This window comes from Xyrauchen texanus, chromosome 17 (genome assembly GCF_025860055.1).
Source record: "Xyrauchen texanus isolate HMW12.3.18 chromosome 17, RBS_HiC_50CHRs, whole genome shotgun sequence".
Classification (NCBI taxonomy): domain Eukaryota; kingdom Metazoa; phylum Chordata; class Actinopteri; order Cypriniformes; family Catostomidae; genus Xyrauchen; species Xyrauchen texanus.
This window is the reverse complement of record NC_068292.1, coordinates 21,404,961-21,426,842: the sequence shown is the minus strand read 5'-3', so window position 1 is coordinate 21,426,842 and position 21,882 is coordinate 21,404,961. Positions and strand designations below refer to the sequence as shown.

Genomic DNA, 21,882 nt, shown 5'->3' with positions numbered 1-21,882 from the left:
GTGAGAAGCCTAAGACAGCGCTACAGGGAGACAGGAAGGACAGCTGATCGTCCTCGCAGTGGCAGACCACGTGTAACAACACCTGCACAGGTTCAGTACATCTGAATATTACACCTGCGGGACAGGTACAGGATGGCAACAACAACTGCCCGAGTTACACCAGAAATGCACAATCCAATCTGTGCTTAGACTGTCCGCAATAGGCTGAGAAAGGCTGGACTGAGGGCTTGTAGGCCTGTTGCTGACATCACCGGCAACAACGTCGCCTATGGGCACAAACCCACCTTCGCTGGACCAGACAGTACTGGCAAAAAGTGCTCTTCACTGACGAGTCGTGGTTTTGTCTCACCAGGGGTGATGGTCAGACTTGCATTTATCATCAAAGGATTGAGCGTTACACCGATGCCTGTACTCTGGAGTGGGATTGATTTGGAGGTGGAGGGTCTGGGGCGGTGTGTCACAGCATCATCGGACTAGTGGTGGGACAGTGGTGGCTCAGTGGTTGAGGCTCAGGGTTACTGACCAGAACGTCGGGGTTTCAAGCCCCAGCACCACCAAAATGCCACTGCTGGGCCCTTGAGAAAGGCCCTTAACTCCAGGTTGCTCCGGGGGGATTGTCCCTGTAATAACTGCACTAAAAGCGTCTGCCAAATGCATAAATGTAAATGTAAATGGACTAAGCTTGTTGTCATTGCAGGCAATCTCAATGCTGTGTGTTACAGGGAAGTCATCCTCCTCCCTCGTGTGGTACCCTTCCTGCAGACTCATACTGACATGACCCTCCAACATGACAATGCCACCAGCCATACTGCTCATTCTGTGCATGATTTCCTGCAAGACAGTAATTTCAGTGTTCTTTCATGGCCAGCAAAGAGCCCGGATCTCAGTCCCATTGAGCACTTCTAGGTCCTGTTGGATCGGAGGGTAAGGGCTTGGCCATTCCCCCCAGAAATGTCTGGGAACTTGTAAGTGCCTTGGTGGAAGAGTGAGGTAATATCTCACATCAAGTACTGGCAAATACTATCCATGAGGAGGAGGTGCACTGCTGTCCTTAATGCAGCTGGTGGCCACACCACTGACTGTTAGTCAGTATCCTTGTTCAGGGATGCATTATTCCATTGTTGTATTTTTTGTAATTAAAGTTTTTTTATGTAATAAATACATAAACAACATGGTCAAGAACAGGCTATGGACAAATTATGGATTGGTTTTATTTACAAAAAAAAAAAAAAAAAAAAGCAATCTGGAGAATTAAGATGATTTAAAAAGACAATTGCTGTATACAATGTCTATAAATGCAGATAGTAAAATGTTGATAGAAGATAAGTAAAAATACTAAAGGTATATTCTGGATTTAATAAAAGTTAAGGTACTATACAATGACAGCATTTGTGGCACAATGTTGATTACCACAAAAATGTATTCCGACTTGTCCCTCCTTTTGTTTAAACAAAAAGCACAAATCTGGGTTACAGCGAGGCATATACAATGGAAGTGAATGGGGCCAATCCTTAAAGATTAAAATACTCACTGTTTCAAAGTATAGCCACAAGACATGTGACTGAAATCATGAAATGAGACCCCTCTTTGTTTCCCACTTCTCTGACTTCTCCTTTTTCATATTTTCTTAACCTTCCTCAAACAATGTAAGAATAAAAAACAAAGGAATGAAATGATAAAACTGAAGAAAATATTTAGACACTCATATGTTTACATATAAATGCTTGACAACTTATTCTTAACAAGTTTGTGTCTTTTCACAGTCACATGCTGCTGTTGCTCACAATACTGAGGTTAGAGTAGATACATGCATAAAACTTGTCATGAATACAGTGAACAGACCATAAAACAGAGAGCTATATATAATGACTGGTAATTCTGAATGGATCGCTTTGTACTGTTGACTGTATGGCAGTAAAAATACAGAGACATCTATGATTCATTACTTTAAAACCAACGAGCAATCCAAAATAACCCAAGATCTCATATCGCTGTTTAGCTTGACCAATCTCTATTTAGATCTCAATCTAGATTTAGAAATCGTCTGGAATTCAATGACGGCATGCTCTTTGGGAAACTTCACACCACCCTGAAACAATCATATCTAGATTTAAATTGCTCTGTAATTCAGTGTCTTACCTTCATGAAAACATTCCTGTTTCATAGGTTTTGCTAGACAATTACTGTCTCTCTTACTCTCTCTCACATTTAAACAGGGGAATCTTATCACAGGAATAGAAAGAGGAACCAAATGGTTACAGAGGAGTTTAAATAAAATCAGACAATGGACCTCAATGCATTATAAAGTTGTTTAGATGGATCATTTATAGAAAACTTTGGTAACACTTTACAATAAGGTTCCATTCGTTAACATTTATTAATGCATTAGGTATCATGAACAAACTATTATCAATAAAATGTTCACAGCATCTATTTATTGTTAATTCATTATAGTTCCTATTGCCTTAACTAATTTGACGTTTGATTTTGAAAATGTGTTAGTAAATATATATATATATATATATATATATATATATATATATATATATATATATACATATATGAATTAACATTAACTAAATAAATGCTATAAAAGAATTGTTCATTGTTAGATCATGTTAACTGATGTTTTTAACTTACGTTAATGAATGGAACCTTATTGTAAAGTGTTAACAAAACTTAAATATTTAAACTCACAAAGTATTTGTTTAAATATAATAATAAAAATGGTATATTAATGAACAATTCTTAAAAGGTTTACTAAGCTAAGTAAACTGAGGTGGGGAGATGGCCGACATAGAACTGCGACAGTCAGTCATTTAAGCTAAATAAAAGAGGGTTGGTTCTTATTGTTTGTGTAAAACCCATTTGTCACGTCATTTATTTCAATGCTTCATTTAATGGATAACAATGTAATATACATAACAAAGGTTGTGTCATTTTCCTTCATTTGAATGGTTGGTATATTTTGGAATATCCTTAAAAAGCAGATAAAATAAAATAAAATAATTTAAAACATCAATGCAGCCATCCAGGGTTCGGTCTTCTTTTCTCATTAGTCTTTCATCTTCTGTTCTCGAGCCATCTGGCAGAGTCCACAGAGAGGACAGCAGGTCATAATCACCCAGTCATCACAGACAGAGCCCTTCAAAAAGACGGAGGCCAGTTACTGCAGTCACTTTGCAACAGTATTACAGTATTTTAACACTGGATCAGGATCAGAAGCGCTCAAATTCATAAGGAATTGGGGTTATAGCAACCTACATTAATCCGATATTTGTGACGGATGCTGGTTCTCAATGCAATCATAGCTCCAGGTAGAAAGGGCAAACAGCAGCTGTCACCATTATCCTGTGCCACCTTACAACCCAAGATGCAAGGAAGAAAAGCACCACATAGACCTGAGGGTAAAACCAGCGTCAGAATTCACACTATACCTCATGAGGCTTTAAAGATTCAGATCATTATTTCTATTTTTGTTATTTGATTAAAGTTCAATTATAGCTAAAACATATCATCTGCATTTAATGTAGCTTGCAAAATGGATTTGCATTAACAAATGTAGCAATTTATGTTTATATATTTCCCTCACACACACACACTCACAGATGCTGCAATTGTCACAACAGTCACAGACATCAGAGCTCCAATTAGAGGTTGTATAGCTGTTGACAGCCTGAGGCTGGGAACCGATCACTTCTGTTTGATATGACATAACTGACAAAACAAAACAAAAATCACATAGCAATTCAAATAGACCGTTATAACTTACTCTTTCACTCTTTAAACTCTGCAGACCCAATAAAGTGGCTTTGCTGACACAAATAAATATAAAAACACTTTTTTCATTCCATGACTTGTACACAAATATTTGAATTGGTCTCATCAGTATTAAACAAGACATTAAGTGATGGAATTTCCCATACCAAAGTTAAAATCATTTAAATGGTATTCTCCCTCTCACCTGTTTCAACAGAGTGGCTTCCGATCTATTTGAGTTATGTGTCCCACTTCTTCAGGTAAATGATGTTCAGTTTCAGGTATAATATATCTTAGTAAAGTGGGAAATCACTTCAAGCATGACAAAGGGGAGGAGAAATGTTAACAAAAATGTGTCCATCCTTCAAAGGATAAATCTCTGATGGGTGGTTTATTTGACCTGTTAAACTAAATGGTAACGTGTTTGTTTTTGGGGTGAGGAGTTTTCCAGTCTTTGGGTCTCCACACCCTTCTATCGAGACATAGTTTATGGCTTTAATATGTTTATGTATCTGTGCATTATTTTACATCGGCCTTTTTGATGCAACATTGCCCTCAGAAGTATCACCATACATTTGATATAGCACAAGTCACACCAGGATTTCTGACTTCATTAATAGAGTAAAACCAACACCTGTATAATTCCGGCAGTGCTTCTGACAGGAATTACCAAGTTAATGTCTTAATAAAGGTACATTACAGTAGTTCATATATGCAGAAAAATGCTGAAAATTGGAATTTGAGTTTACAATTTTGCTAATGAAAATTTTGTAAGGTATAATGCCAAAAACTGGAATTTCAGTTTGAAATTTGCAAGTGTTGACATCATGAAAATATGAATGCTCAATTCTCCATTTTATGCTGACTTACTAGTATATTTACCTGACAGATGCATTTTTAACAAGACAACATTTTTGACTTCGTTCTAAAAACAAACAATAATTCCAGCATTAAGTTTCTGCGGCTTTAACTCAATCCAACTTGCCACAGATGTTTGGTCAGTTTGTTAACATGTATTTAGTATTGGAGTGGAAAATTACTTTTTAGGTATGATCCCAAAATGTATTTGGCCTGTGACATTCTTGGAATTACACAAGTGCACACACACAAAGCACAACAATCATCTTGACAAATAAACCTTACATTTTAGTATGAAGTATGCATATAAATGGGTGATTAAAATGACAAGAATGCCTAATTATTCAAACGGATTTGTCATAATTTAGGGTTCACATGAGTATGTTAATAAAAGGAGAAAGACTATTTCTTATGAATTTGTTTGACTTCAGTGTTTGCACATCAGGGCATGTCTCTGATTTTCTTATTCATATTTGCTTTTCTGTCTGCATCTGTGATGTAAACGCTCTCAAGTCCTCTATAATTCTATATAGTATATAATTCTACTCATTTAACAGCTATGAAACATTATTTAAAAACAAATGGAATATACATAATAAAGGTTGTGTCATTTTTCCTTCATTTGAATGGTTGGTATATTTTGGAATATCCTTAAAAAGCAGATAAAATAAAATAAAATAATTTAAAACATCAATGCAGCCATCCAGGGTTCGGTCTTCTTTTCTCATTAGTCTTTCATCTTCTGTTCTCGAGCCATCTGGCAGAGTCCACAGAGAGGACAGCAGGCCAAGAGGTAGCATATATGTCTTGTGAAATATATATTTTAAAGAAATCATTTGTGTAAATTTACAAATACACTGCAGTTAAAGGAAAGCTCCAAGTTCAATGCAAATTTAGCTCAATTGACAGCAGGTATAAACTTGATTCCCTTGACTGTTTTAAAAATCATGGGTACAATAAGGCATTTGCAATGGATGTGAATGGGGCCAGTCCATAAACATTAAAATACATATTGTTTCAAGGGTATAGCCACAAAACAATGTTTTATGTGATAAAATTGCTTACCAACCTTATCAGTGTAAAGTTATAACCAATATTACAACTTCGTTGCCATGACATGACATTACTAACCTTGTTAGTGATTTTATCAATAAAATACACACCTTCAATAAAATCACATAGAACAGAAATTGTATCACACTAAAATTATATTAACATGTGTAATATTCCTATCTTGTGGCTCTACTTTTGAAGGTGTGTATTTGAGCATTTATGGACTGGCCCCATTTACCTTCATTATAAAATCTCACAGTAAGCACTACTTTTTCGAGTCGAGTTGAAAATGTTCTAATGTAATCAACATTATGCCACAAAAGTTGTTAATTGAGCTTAATTTGTACAGAACTAGGAATATTCCTTTAACTAAGCTAAATGGTAGAACTTTTTTTTTTTTTTCACATTTTATGGCTTTAAAGTAATATTTTGAGATTGATTTGCAGGTTCTTAAGTCAGTTCCTCTCTCTTGAAAAGCACTGTAACCACACACAGACTTGCATAGGCCACTAGATTGCACAATGTCTGAAGTTGGTCAGTTGCTCAACCGTTCTGTCAAAACAATGTTGTTTTGATGTTGAAACAATATTACAGTTTCAATGTAAAATCAGTGTTAGTCCTGCACATTTTGAAGTCTCCCTTACTGAACACACCAGATTTCACTAATCTCATTAGTAGATGCTCAATGACCTGAATTGGTGTCAGAAAAGAAAAACATCCAAAATGTGCAGTGTGGCAACAGACAATTATGAATATATTTTTTTCTTGATTTTTTTTGATAGTGTCTAATATATTTACTACCTCATTCTATTGAGAGAATCGATGCAAGATCACCTATGTTTTTTGTAAGAGCTGTTGATTAAAAGTTGCATTCATTTCCCAAATGTTAAATGTTCTTCCAAAAATTGCTAGATTAATCATTAATCAAAATAATCATTATTTTCAGCTCTTCATTAATGTCAACATGAAATTCACTTAAAGTTGTCTAGTTGTCTGCAATAGCACAAGTCACTACATAATTTTGATATGTTACGGTAATTTGCACAATGCAGGGCATAAACAAACTGTTATAAAATAATCCATGTATACATGATTACTGCTATGCAAGAAATATATCATATGGTACTGCAGCAGCATATAAAAATTAAAATGTGTTGGATAATGGTGTGACATGAGAGCGAAATAACTTGGTTAATTTTTATTTATATCTGACCCAAAGTCAAATATCAGTGGCTTTTGAGTGTTATATAATTTAAATATGTTTTTTGAAAATGTCCTTGCACGTTTTTGATTCTTAGGAATTTTTAATTCATAGGAACTTACTAAACTGACAAAAATAAAAAGATGTATTTGTAAAGGGATCAATGGAAAGGAGGAGGCGAGAACTGGCATGATAATATAAAAAATATTTTTAATATAAAACTTAAACAAACACACATGACGGACATGTCTGTAAACTATCTATCTCTCTCCCGCACGATCCTCTGCAGTCGACCTTTATCCCTCTCGGGAGGCTTGATTAGCCTAATACAGGACCGGGTGTGTAGGATCACGACCCGGCCCCGCCCTCCACCCTGCCACAGTATTGTATTTGTATTGTAAATAAATGTACAGTAGTTATTTTTAAATGCTGGCAATAACAAACTCATCTATACCCAATTTAGAAATAAACATCTCACATTTAACACTGTAACTATATGTGTAAATTAGTGGACAGCAGGGATTATTTTAATGCACGTAAATTTATTAAACACTCAAGAAGAATTCACACTTTCATATAAAAAATTGACATGTGCCTAGCTTGCAAGCTGGCTCAACAAGAAATCATCTGACAGTAAAACAAATATTTAAGGAAAGTGGGCATAGGCATTTATAATAATCAGAATATTATTATAATATAATGATAAATGCCATAAAATTGTTTTGAGCAGTTAAAGTAAAAGGGATCAATAAACACTGTTAACTTAATTTTATAGTCTTGTTGTTCCGAAAACAGAGATTTCAAGTTCACTTTGAAGAAAACACTATATGATGTTGAAAAGGTTTCCAGTTAGAATAAAGTTTGTGGAGTGAGCAATAAGGGAAGAGAGAGAGAGAGAGAGAGAGAGAGAGAGAGAGAGTGGTCTGAAAGCATAACGATGAACGTGTTTCCTGTATTATTTTATTTGTAATCAGACCCCCATCTAATCAGGGCCAATCAGCCTCTCCACTGATAGCAGATTTAGAACAAGTAAGAGAATTTAATTTTTGCTTCCAATGGATGATGATGTTTGCACTTTATTTTACAGTATGTGTACAAGTTAGGGTTGGGGTTAGGTTTTGGGTTAGTACCTAGTAATTACTATAGTTGATGTAATTATATAGTATGCAAATGTTGAACATTACTGTAAAATAAAGTGCTATTATGGTGATTGGTATGGTGTTAGTCCCTGATACATGTGGTGTAATTATTTAGGTTTAATTAAATTAAACATATTTTTTTTACTGTCATTCTAACAAGATTCTAAATAGTTTCAATGCATTGTCAAAACAAAATTAGATTGTAAAATAAATTACAGCTAGTTAAACATTTTTTTCTTTTTTGCATTCAGTGCAAAAGTCTTTTCAAAATTATATTTTTCAATATATAAATATTATGCTGTAATAACAGCACACCCAAATGTTTAAAATGCATATGGTAAATTATGCCAGATAATTGTACAAACGTGTATTTTTTATTATTTCATATTATTACATTCAAAAGCCAAACTTGCACAATACTGATACTCAGCATTTTCAGTTCCTCTCTAGTTCCCTACTATTCCTGCTTTTTCTCTTTTTATCCCACGACTTAAAATACTTCTTTATCCTTTACACTGTATAACACCATTTTTATAAACTTTCAGCTTTACCAACCTGCAATTTCCACCTTTCTCACTTTTACAATTTTAGAAACTGAAGATGTTTCCAAAAAACAGTAGATTTTAGAATTTGTCTAATTTTCTGTGGTCTAAAGTACTCTTCTTCTTCTTTTTTTTCTCCCCTTTTCTCCCCAATTTTGGAATGCCCAATTCCCAGTGTGCTCTAAGTGCTCGTGGTAGCGTGGCAACAACTCGCCTCAATCTGGGTGGCGGAGGTTGAATCTCAGTTGCCTCCGCGTCTGAGATAGTCGAGCATCTTATCACGTAAAGTAATCTTTACTAACTTTTTTTACTCTTTGTTTTTCTCTCCTGCTCCAAAAGAAAGTAGAGACAGACAAGTCAACGTGAGCGGCAAGTGCATCTCGTGCCCACTATTCTACTTGCATGTCGCACTTCTCTGAAGCTCATCATGAAAAATACTACGACGGAACTCTATGAGGTGAGTGTAATTAGGAATCAAATACATCTATTAGCTTACAATGTATGAGAAACACTTCACTTTGAACAGTGCAAATGTGGCAGTCAACAAGACACTAAAAATCTCTTTGCTCTCTCTGTTAAAGTATTCATACGATGAAGACGAATACCCATACAGTTCTAACAATCCCTACAATAATGACGATGCTGCCCCCTGCAGTCTGTGGGACACATGGACCTTTGTCAGCAACTTTGCCCCTCTGGCTTACATCCTGGTCTTTATCTTGGCGCTAGGGGGTAACATTCTGGTGCTGTGTGTGATCCGCCGCTATCGGCAATCTCGACACAACCCCTGCTCCTTCTCACTCACAGACACCTTCTTGCTCCATTTGGCCATCTCTGACCTCTTACTGGCCGTGACACTGCCATTTTTCGCTGTGCAGTGGATCAATGAGTGGATCTTCGGCTTGCTTGCATGTAAGATTGCCGGAGGACTGTTCTCACTGAATGTATACTGTGGTGTGCTATTCTTGGCCTGCATCAGCTTTGACCGCTACCTGGCCATCGTACATGCCGTCAATATCAGCTGGAGACGCAAGAGCTGCCACGCTCAGCTGGCGTGTGCTGTGATCTGGGTTGTTTGCATGGGACTGGCCATAGTGGATATGCACTACCGTGATGTGGTTCTGCTGCATGGCAGGAATCAGCAGGTGTGTCTAGTAGTGTTTTCTCAAGAGAGTTCCCAGCAATGGCAGATTGGCATGCAGCAGGTCAGCCTGTTTCTTGGATTTGTATTTCCATTATTAGTCATGCTCTACTGCTACATATGCATTTTCAAAGCACTTTGCCACGCCAGCACGCGTAGACAGAAACGACGCTCACTGAGGCTCATCTTCTCTTTGGTGGTTGTGTTCGTGGTCAGTTGGGCACCTTATAATGCCCTGAGGATGACAGAGAGCTTGAAGACACTGGGGGTCATTGTCAACAGCTGTATGCTGAACAAAGTGCTGGATGTGGGCATTCTGGTGACAGAAAGCATGGGGCTAGCACATTGTGCTTTAAATCCACTTCTCTACGGCCTTGTGGGGATCAAGTTCCGTCGTGAGCTTGCCCAGATGTGCAAGGCTGTGTTAGGACTCCATGGGTGCCTTGGATTAGATGGATGGGCACAAAGTCGGGGATCAACCCGCAGGCCTACAGGATCATTCAGCTCAGTGGACAGTGAGAATACCTCCTCTGTCATGGCATGAAAAGAGAGATAAAGAGAGGAGAAATGCATTCAGAAAAGGTCAAGAAAGAGAGACATGAACATGGAAGGAAAAAAGCAGGCGAGACACCAGCGACAAGAGAGGAACTGACAATTGCCTTACTCTGGAATTGAAATGGAACTACTATTTTAGTTTGTACAGATGGACTGACTTAAAAGAAAACTACAGTTTCCATGCAAGTTCTCTCTTTTAAAACAAGGGCACATCTATTCTGAAATCCATTTTATTTGAGAGCCTTAATGTCATAAAACGAAAGTTCAAATTCAAATCTATTCTTGTTTTTCTTGTACGTGCACATTTTTATCAAGTGTATATAAAAAATTATCAAATAGCATAATTTTTTTTTGGTCAATTACAGTATGTATTGTATTTTTGAAGTGTATTTGAAAAATATTCAAAAATATTTTTCTCTCTCTATTTTTGCATGTCAGAATTTCTGCCATCTTGTTGCAGCTGTAACCATGGCAATGAATCATCAGCTGGGCTACCCAGTTTGTTGTCACAAACAGGAAGTGAAACCATTCTTCAAATCTGCATAATTGTTTTTCTCTTTCTTAAATTCCTTAAAGGGACAGTTCACCAAAAAAAGTGTAATTCTCTCATCATTTACTCACTTCTAAAGTATGACTTTCTTCTACAGAACACAATCAAGGCATTTTAGAAGAATATCTCAGCTCTGTTGTTCCTCACAATGCAAGTGAATTATGACCAAAATTCAGAAGGACTAAAAAGGATGTAAAGGCAGAATAAAAGTAATCCATATGACTCCATTGTTTAAATACACATCTTCTGAAACCATATGATATATAAGGGTGAGAAACAGATCAATATTTAGCTAATTTTTTACATTAAATAGCCACCTCTGGCCACCCCCAACCAGTAGGTGGCTGAATATAAAAGTGAAAGTGTATATTTATGGTAAAAAAAAAAAAAAAAAAAAAGAAGGACTTAAACATTGGCCCACAACATTCTTACCCACAATGGATTTAAACAATGGAGGTAAAAGATGAAGTTTCATTTTTGGGTGAACTATTCCTTTAAAAAGCTTCTCATTATTGGTTTTACATCACTGCTCTCCTCTTACACTGTAAAATCAAATGGTGCTTTGAATTGTTCATATTTTTTTTTACAGTTATTTGATATTTTGAGTGGAATGTCATACAGTCATTGAGGTGAAAGTATATTTTTTCTTAATGCAAATTATTTTAATGTAGTTTTTGCAACCTCGGATAAAGTGTATATTCCTGTGATTGTAATAAATAGTTGAGATACATGCAGCTAATTTCCTTGAAGATGCCTTAAATAGATAAAGATCAATTATACAAACACATCAATAATTTACAACAATTAGACAGTAAAAATGGCATTTAGCAAATATACATTTTATTAGATCTTTTCTGGAGGAACTTTTTTACAATAACCTATAATATTTCTTTGCTTTTTGACATAAGAAACATAATGAATACTTGCCACCTAAGCGCTTGAAATGCCAACATACGTGAACAAAGTCCCTTTTTGGTGAAGTTGTTTGACTGAGCAGCCATCTTGGCAGCTATTTTCTAGTTTATTTTCAACTCATATAAACAGCTGAGATCCTCTATTTATGGAGTTCTTAACAAAAGTTCAGAAGGAGCATGTTCATTTAATCCAATCAATGCTGGAGTAACCATATGCTGCTGCTTACCTCTGTCCTGCAACAGTTCTTCTGGCATCCCTTCGCCACCCCAACTCCACCATCATGACTAGTTATCACTAAATCAGACAAGGATGTCCAGGGGGTACCTCGGACTTGGTTCGAGTCTCGAGCTTGAGCCCTCTGTCATGCAATATCATCAACACTGTCCAAAAGCGATGCCGACATCTCTGGGCTCGGTCTCATCTTTGATGGAAAGTAGAACAGAGGAGCCGTGTTTTTTGGTCTGATGTCAATGTTTAAAATAGTCTTTGAAAAACACAGCCATAATTTTCTCCAAGCTGTTATCAGTATCAGGTCCATAAGCCAGTGTCTGTATGGGCCAGGGGTGTGTCATTGCCCATGGCATGGCAATTCGTACATCTGTGAGGGCACCATTAGTGCTGACAGATATGTAAAACTTTTGGAGCAGCATAAACTGCCATCCAGTAGTTTTCCAGGGATGTCCTGGAATTTTCAGCAGGACAGCTTCAAACTACATACTGGGTGAATAAGCAGAGAGTGCAGGTGCTAGATTGGCCTGCCTGCAGTCCTGACCATCTCCGACTGAGAATGCGTGGTGCATTATGAAACGCACAATACGTACAATTGTGCAGCTGAAGACCTGCATAATGGATGAATAGAGAAAAATCCAACATTTTAAATTTAAACGTGCGTCTTCAGTGCCTAAATGCTTAATAAGTGTTATTAGAAGAAACGGTGATGTTTCACAGAGGATAACACTCAACTGTCCTTTTTTGGAGTGTGTTGCAATCATCTGATATGAAATTACTGCACAAACAACAACAATGCAATTCACAAGGTAAAACATCATATAATGTTTAGTTGTTGTGCTTTCAATATAGCAAAGTGTGAATATAATTTACAAATCACTCCTTTTTGTTTTTATTAGCATTTTTCATACTGTCCCAACATTTTTGGTGTTGGGTTGTATATATATATATATATATACTACCGGTCAAAAGTTTTGAAATACTTACTCGTTCTTTCTTATCATTATTATTATTAATTTTTTAACACATTTTAGAATAATAGTAAAGTCATCAAAACTATGGAATAACAAACTGAACAATGGGAATTATGTTGTGAATAAATACAAATCCAAAATAAATAAAAACTGTGTTATATTTTAGCATCTTCAAAGTCACCCTTTGCCTAGATTTTGCAGACATGCACTCTTGACATTTTCTCAACCAACTTCTTGAGGTTTCACCCTGGGATGCTTTTTAAACAGAGTTCCCATCTATGTTGGGCACTTATTTGCCAAGTCATCAATTTCAAAAACGTTTATATATATATCAGTGACGTGCGGTGATGTCTTAAAGAGGCTAGGCACTGAGTTATAATATGAGTTAGAAAGCCAGATTACCTGATTTATTGTTTAAGCTAATAATACGTAATAACAGTGAACGTCACGCACAAGGGCAGCATATCAAGAAATGTACAAATCAGGATGTATATAGTGTACTCTCTCTCTCTCTCTCTCTCTCACACACACACGCACACACACACAAGCGCGTAAACAGTGAACGTTACGCACAAGCGCGGCATATCAAGAAATGTACAAATCAGGATGTATATCGTGTATTCTCTCTCTCTCTCTCTCTCTCTCTCTCTCTCTCTCTCTCTCTCTCTCTCTCTCTCTCTCACGCACACACACACACACACACACAAGCGCACAGCCACATAGCCAATATTTTCTTACATACCAATCAGTTTGAAATGATCGGATAATTTTTGGGCCCTTTTGCTGTACTAGTCCATCTAAGGCTGGCGTAGACCTCCCTCGTGCAATTAACTCATATTTGGAATTAAAATCGAGCTTGGAAAAATTTCTTAATTCCTTGATTACGGCCGGTGCTGTTATTTTGATTTTGAATTTGGCGGGGATTAGGCATGTACGCTAGCTGTGGTGTAATGACGTTAGCTACGCAAATGTCCAGGAATATCTCGATTTTAATTGGTCCATGTCTGATACGTAACGGAGATGATTACGGGCATAACATATTTACGTCAAAAGGCACAGCAGATTTGTGCTTTTTGCCGTACATGTTAAAGAATACAGGATCGAAGTGCAACATGGGTTTTCCTCTTGTCGTCTGCAATGAATGGACCGTAAAAGCACTGCTTATTCTACCATTTGTTTTTAGATGATTATGCATAACTGCTACATTTGTCATCATAACGTCTAAACAATTGGAATAACACACATATTGCATATAAATCACAAGAATAAAAAGTAAAAATATAAATACAAGTTTATTATTTAATAAACATTTTATTTTTGAATTTTGGCAGGGTAGGCAGTGCCTAGTTTGCCTACCCAGACCGCACGTCAGTGATATATATATATATATATATATATAATGTTAGTTTTATAATTAAATAAATTTATATTGTGGCACAATTGTATTTTTATCAACAAAACTAATTTCAAACATTTAAGCCCACTTTGAGCATTTTTAATAACAAATATTTTCCCCTCACTTAAGAAAAACAGCTAGTGAATTCTTAATATTTTGAGTTTAAAGTTAATTGAAATGTCTGTAATTTACGTGCTATGTCTTGTTACGTAACTAGCGTAGTGTGGTGATTCAAAGCACGTACGGACTCAGCGTAATTTGTTCATTCACTATGGTAGGTAAGCGGATCGATCGGATATGTGTATTTTGTTGAATACTGCACAAATAAAAGGCCAAGACCAGAGTTCATCCTTTGAATAGCACATTAACAAAGTAACAAGTGTCACGTTTTCTTTACAACTGTTTTTTTACTAAATTAAATTACATTCTTCCCGCTTATTCTGTATGATTTTGAGCCACAATATTAATTTTCCACAGAACAGCTGTACTTTAGAACATCAAACACTAGAGGACACTGTTGACAGACTACTGCGTTGATGTGGAAACTAGAAAGTGTGTGTGTACGTCGATGTTTGCCCATGTAACCCAGCGGGGACAAAATTAGGGGTTGTGGGTATGAGAGAGCTTGAGAGCTACCAGGACCAAGTGATAACCTTTAAGAAAACCAACAGGATCGTCGTCACATACTCCTCTTTCACACTGTGCCTCTGACGCGTTGTATTTGGAGGAAACAAACAAACGACTCTCACCGGATGAGAGAGAGAGAGAGAGAGAGAGAGAGAGAGAGAGAGAAAGAGAAAGAGAAAGAGACATGGCATCACCTGTAAGTTTATATTCTCAAAGTTCGTAAACATTCGAGACAAAGTTCATTTTATGTTTCTGATTCCTGCTTTTCAGTTTATTCTAGTTTCATTCGAGATAAAGTTAATTTTATGTTTCTGATTCCTGCTTTTCAGTTTGTTCTAGTTTATTTAGTCCTGCCCTGCAGGGCCAAGCCGTCTAAAACTTGACTAGATTTGTATCTCTGTTTTTAACACGCAAACCAAACAATCGCATTGCTGGTTTTCCAGACTGAACCTAGGCCCTATATATCATGCATGAGAATCGTTAAAACGGTGCAAAAACAAACCAACATATTTGTGTGCATTAAGTCAAAGCTTTATTATTATTATTATTATTATTATTATTATTATTTATTAATATTGTCATATGTACAGAGTAATCTGTACCAATTAAATTCTTACTTGGGTGCTTCTTCTCACAACTATAAAAGACAACAATGGGCGATATCAGACAATGAGTGACCTTAACTCACACAAGCAACAAACTAACTGGAAAAAAAACGTACACCACAATAATATGGTATGGCAGTAATAAACATATGTATAAAATGCCTATATACATGTATTTATATTATGTATAAATAGCAGAAGAACTCTGAAGGTAGCAGTAATATGATAAGAGGCAACATTTGGAGGTAGAACAGAAAATTAAAAGTGTCTGGTTTTTAAAATGACTAAAATAAAATAAGAAATAGCAAAGACTGTAAAAGATCAATAGTGTTCCTCAACAACTCAGGTTTATCTGTGTGTGTGTGTTTGTTTCAGTTTTATTTATAGCAGTCTGCTCTCTCACCCAGTACTATGGAACACTTTCAATTTCAGAATTATCACATTTTGTGAAAACCCAAAGCATGTGACTATCTGCTCATAAGAAACCCTTCTCTGCTCAGATCACACAAGTAGCTGCACTCTGATATTAAACTATGGTCTGCTCTGTCTCATTGCAGCACATGGTGAACCTTTATAAAAGACTATTTTTATTTTAGACAAACATGGATTTGGATCTTCACGGACTGTTTGAGCATAACAAGACATTTGACTATGGCGACTATGAGTACAAGGAGGAAGGTTGCCCATTCAACACAGTGGCAGTCCTCATTCCCCTTCTTTACTTTGTGGGACTCATACTGGGATTGCTGGGAAATGGACTGGTGATGGTAATACTGTGGCGAAAAAGACGGAACTTGAGTGTGATGGACATCTTTATCTTCCATCTGGGTATATCGGACTGTCTGCTGTTGCTGACACTGCCTCTATGGGCTGTAGATGCGGTGAATGGGTGGATCATTGGCACAGGCTTCTGCAAACTGGTTGGAGCTGTGTTCAAGGTGAGACAGGTGCAAAGGGTCTGGTGTGGGTTTAGGTCTTTATTTGAGTGAATTGATATAGTTTATTGATCTGAAATTAGTTTAGGACATTTTTTAACTTGATGAATTGTTTTTGAACAGTGTAATAGGAGCATGTTCAGAATATATCTGGCTATGCAGTATGTTTTCTAAAGTTCAATGTACAGTCAGCCGGTCATTATCACAAAATTAACTCTGACAGGGTGATCAAGACACAATGTGAAGTGGAGGTGTCTTTTATCACCTGGATTTAAGTAAACAAATAGACTGAAAATGTTGATTGAAATATTGTAGTGCATTTTTGACCACATTCATATGTGTTTTTTGTGATCTGATCAAGCTTAGACCTTTTTGTGAGCTTACACCTGTATTTAGCGCTGACCACATGTGGTCGGATCACATAAAATGTATCTTAATATTTGTAAATGATGTCTACATTAGCCCACTTGCATGGCTACCTACCAAATTAATGAATAGATATGAGATATTGAGAATGAAACAGCTGTATCCAGGAACACTGAACTCACAGACTAATCTCAGTGAAATCAGAAACAGTAGGTTGGATTTTCTGTAGCTAAAATCGATCTGTGCTTACCAAAATTGGAAACACTGACCCCAGTGGCCAAAGCGGTATATTTTGTTGAGTGAATGCGCATGTGAGCTCTATTTTCCTTGTGTAATGTCCACAGAGGGCCGCCAAAAGTGCGTCGTGAAGCAAGTTGTGTACAGACAGTAGTACAGTGAATAATAATGTATATTTAATAAACTCAATCACCAAAACTGAACCTAACCATCGGTTGAGTAAAAATATAATGCTAGAGGGAAAATGCAACCTCCAAATCACGCTCGTTCCTGGTTTTAGTGCGTTATCTGAATCCAGACTCCTGGTTGTTCCAAAGGGGAAGGTAAACACACTGGAGCAGATCCAAAAATGTCTACCTGTAGTGACCACAGATAAACTGAACAAGAGCACAGCTACTCTATGTTGGAAGGTTTCCAGTCAGTTATACAATATTACCAAGGACAACGGTCATTGATCATAAATGTTTAATTGCTACATTCTCCGATTGACCAATCAGAATAGGTATTCCAGAGAACTGTATAATAAAAGTTAATAATTGTTGTTATAACTGTTCACTTTCACTATCTCTTCTTCAATCATCAGATCCATTTCTACTGTGGCATCTTCTTGCTGGCCCTCATCAGTCTTGACTGTTGCCTTTCCATTATTCGTAGAATGCAGTTATATTCTCGCAAAAAACCCATGGTGATTCACGGTTGCTGCGTTATCGTCTGGTTCTTTTGTCTGCTCCTTTCCATTCCTGATTGGCTCTATCTAAAGGTCATCAGTGATGAAACCGATCATGCCAAAATGGAATGTAATCACTCTTACTGCTTTGATTCCTACCATCTTGCCTCACGTTTGCTACAGCTTGTTGTGGGTTTCACTCTGCCGGCACTAGTGCTCCTGTTCTGTTGTTCCTGCATCCTTCTGAAGCTATGCCACACCTCCAGTGGCCTACAGAAGAAGGACAGAAGGACACATGTTCTTGTAGCCCTGGTGGTGGCCTTCTTCATCAGCTGGATGCCCTACAACATTGTCCTAATTAAGGACACTGCTCAAACCCTGACAAATGTCTCCATAACAGGAGCAGAAAGGTGTGAAGGAAGGCGATGGACAGCTAGCAATGCAACAACCGTTTTGGGGCTTCTTCATTGTGTTGTCAGTCCTGTGATTTACCTCTTTCTCTCCAAAGAGTTCAGGCGACGCACTTTGGCTATTATAAAGTTCACTGGTTGTGAAACGGACAGCAATGATTTTTCCCTTTGGGACTCAGCTGAACTGAATGATAGCACTTATGTACAACGGGAGGAACAAGTTTCACTGCAGCCTATGAATGACATTAAACAAACAATGAATAACCAGGATCAGTATAGATGAAAAAAGCATGGATTCTGCATTGAGTGTTGAACAGTGTAACTGGGTTCCCATTCAAATGTTTAGCATTTTTTAAGACATTTCTAAAAATGTGCTTAAGAAAATACTAATTGTTGCACATTTCCATCCACTAAGTAATGTGCATTATTATGAGGAAGCCACCTCAACACGATGGAGCAGGTGTATGACCTCCCTGCTTTAAGGAGAGTTTTATTTGAAAGATTGTAGCAAGTATCTAATTTTAAGTGTGAAATATTTTATATAATGGGGCTGAAATGGCTGTGATGCCACATGCCACCAGTCTCCACATACCTGGTTGTGCCCACTCTAAAAACTGTTATAACTGTCTGGCATATTGTGACTTGTAAGGATCCAATTTATGGACCAGCTGTGAGTTCAACACTTCCAAATGACAAGGGCTATGTTCAAAAGAATTGTGTGATAAGGTCTTATCTTTCATTGGGCCAGTCACATCAACCTATTGCACAATCATAACACATGCATGAATGGTCAAAACATGTCATAGTTTTACAAATAAACTGTTTCCATCACCTTAATGTGCATTTTAACTAATTAACTAAAATTCTCTAGAAAATTAATCTCCTCCTAGCGTAATAAATGTTATGCTAATTTAGAATGTTTATTTGCATATCAAGCATCTCCATTCAGGATTTCGTATGTGCAGTTTCAAAATGTGCATAAAAATATTTGAATGGAAATCCAGCTTGTCTTCTAAATCTTGCCATTTATTTAATGCATTATTTGTTTAACATGTAAGCATGTAAAAGTTATTAGAACTGGACACGGAAAAGGCCAATGATGTCTGATGGAAAGTCCCTCAAAGGGTTTCTACTTGTGTTCTGGGAAATTCTGTTTATGAATGAAAAAATAAAAATTAATTCTGCCCAACTGATATCACATTACTCATAATGCAATTTAATTCCATAATTTTCATTATTATGCTGGTGATTTTTTTGTTGGTCAGATGTTGCATTTATAATTTTTTCAGTGTTTTGGAATTGTTGTTCAACACTGTTATTAATTACGTTGATTATTACAACAACTGGTATAATACTTTTCTGTTTATACTTGTTTTAGGTGAAAACACTCTTGAAGTCTTTAGAAAATAGGTGTTCTCTGGGAAAGTATTATGCTGACAAATTTGAAGAACCAATTACAAAAGGTTAACTGACAAAGAAATGCCACATTATGCTTCAATTATGATGTCATGTAACATGTGAATTTATGCCTAAATGGGATAATTCACCCAAAAATGAAAATTATGTCTACATTTACTCAGCCTTGCAATTTTCCAATCCCTTATGGCTTTCTTTCTAGCATGGAACACAAAAGAAAATGTTAGGTAGAATTTGGGGAATTGACAGCCTTAGTCACCTTTAAGTTTCATTGTATGGGAAATAGAGCAGCATTAAAACATTTCAAAATGTCTTGTGTTCAAAAGAAGGAAGCAAGTCATACTAGTCATACAAGAGGTTGAGGAAATGATGACACAACATTCTTTTTTGTGTGTGGACTGTCCCTTCAAAGATGTTGTCGGTGAAAAAGTAGTTTGTTAAATGTCCAGTTCAAAATGCTAATTTTATTTGTGTAGCACTTTTCACAATATATGTTCTAAAATGGTTTAACATAGAATAATGCCTTACAAAGCCCCCAGTGAGCAAGCCACAGTGTGACAGTAGCAAGGTAAGATGCAATGGGATAGAGCACCATAAAAATGGTATCACACCATCAGCGGTTTTGTTGATGAATAAGCTATCATCTCAGCTCCCATTACTGGTTGTTTGATACTACTCAATTTGACAAATTGATTGTTCGATTTCTACAGGTCGGTGGTTTCTGTGAGGGTGGCTTCTGTGACTTACATAAGAGATAAGACGTGTTCAAGATGAGGTAAATGTAAATGTTTGTCATGAGAAAAAAGAAAACATCAAATAGGCTTGAAAATTAATTGTTTATTCATTGATATTTTATTTGCCAAATAATCATAGTCATTGTGAATTGAGAGAATGATCACAGGGTCATGAGGGATAGGGTTATACACAACCTTTCCTTCCCTAATTGTTGTTGTCATACATTTAGAGGAAGTCCCTTTCTCTTATTCACCATAGCATTTTATATACATTATGAAAGATTTAGAAAGACTCCTGTTGGGATTTTCACTGTTGTAATTTTATGCAGTTCTCATAAACGAGTCCCTATGAAAATAGATAACAACACGCATGTGTTCAGAGAGAGAAAGAGGCTTAATGTATGGACCCAAGCCTTTGTGCTGTCCTGCCAATGCAGTGTCCTAAATACTTTTGGGGATGTTTCATCATCCTGAACAAAAAAAGGTTTTATGTCTGAGAGAAAATTTTAAGCATTTTTTTAAACTTATGTTCAAACCACCAGACACCAGTGGTTTAAAATATGTTTGTGAAAAAAAAGGTGTGATCCTCTTTTGAGACAACATGCTAACCTAAAGTTTGCAAAGCTATGAGATCTGAAATCATCAATATTCCATCAAATTGTTTCTCCATGAGTCATCATGATGTGAAGAAATATGATGTAAAACAAAATAAGCATATATAATTTTGTTGTTTGATGGATTCATGGAATTTAAATGATCACTCTGTGTGTGTGGTCAGGAAATTGCATACATTTGCAAGTTGAAATGTTAAATGTTCATTTCCCTTCCACTGTGTGTGTCTGTGTCACAATTGTACTGACATACTGTATTTGTGAAGTAAAATCGTGTTAATAGTCATGTAGATATATGTATTCAAAGGACCTAAAATAAAAACTCGTGAAGCAATAGAAGTGCTACCTAGAAGAATTTTATAATTGTTTGTAGCTGGAATTGATCTTCATTTACTGCTTTGCGTTAGCACACTCTAGTGTAGACTGATAGTCAATGCTCCTTCCTCAGGATTTGCATAAAAAATTTGCAATTTTGTTTTTATTGTCTTATGGGCCGGGCCAGTAACCACATAACAAAAAAGGATAGTGTGCACTTTAGTGGCCATGGTAGGGGAATTTTGAATGTGACAGAATAGATTCAACATCACATATTTATACAGTATGCAGACTTGTTTTATCATGTCTGCTTAGACTGGTTTGTCAATTTATGATAATTTGGTCAATTGGGTGGAAATCACACCAATCCATCCTCATTCTGTGTTATTAAAGAGTGCTGAACAGGAGTTCAGTAACACACAATTGGTCTCTTGATTAACTTTGGAGGTTATACTACAACTAATGTTTTGACTGTTGTCATGTTCATATTCATTTTGAAACTTGATTTAATTTAACAGTTGCCAGCTGCCCCCTAGAGGCTTCAATGAAAAAGAAACAATTAGAATATTAAATAAAATATGAACTGATAAAAATAGTTAAACATGCATAATACATTTGCATATTTATATGAAGTATGTTTAAATGTGT

At 36.4% G+C, this 21,882-nt stretch overlaps 2 protein-coding genes across 4 annotated transcripts; both read left to right on the top strand.

Annotated features, from left to right (window-relative positions):
• The first annotated feature begins 7,751 nt into the window (after window positions 1-7,751).
• On the top strand, window positions 7,752-11,524 carry LOC127658218 (C-X-C chemokine receptor type 3-2-like). Of its 2 annotated transcripts, none has more exons than XM_052147382.1 (3): window positions 7,752-7,900; window positions 8,892-9,009; window positions 9,134-11,524. In XM_052147382.1, the coding sequence occupies exons 2-3, from the start codon at window positions 8,980-8,982 to the stop codon at window positions 10,235-10,237; spliced, it is 1,134 nt and encodes a 377-aa protein (XP_052003342.1). In that variant the 5' UTR covers window positions 7,752-7,900; window positions 8,892-8,979; the 3' UTR covers window positions 10,238-11,524. The 2 variants fall into 2 exon arrangements, with proteins under 2 accessions (XP_052003342.1, XP_052003343.1); XM_052147383.1 differs by having other exon boundaries at window positions 7,861-7,900; window positions 8,896-9,009.
• A 3,346-nt stretch (window positions 11,525-14,870) lies between these two features.
• Window positions 14,871-19,341, top strand: LOC127658243 (C-X-C chemokine receptor type 3-like). Of its 2 annotated transcripts, none has more exons than XM_052147440.1 (3): window positions 14,871-15,134; window positions 16,140-16,481; window positions 17,665-19,341. In XM_052147440.1, exons 1-3 carry the CDS (start codon window positions 15,123-15,125, stop codon window positions 18,439-18,441), a joined length of 1,131 nt encoding a protein of 376 aa, XP_052003400.1. In that variant the 5' UTR covers window positions 14,871-15,122; the 3' UTR covers window positions 18,442-19,341. The 2 variants fall into 2 exon arrangements, with proteins under 2 accessions (XP_052003400.1, XP_052003401.1); XM_052147441.1 differs by having other exon boundaries at window positions 16,101-16,481.
• The last annotated feature ends 2,541 nt before the right edge of the window (window positions 19,342-21,882 follow it).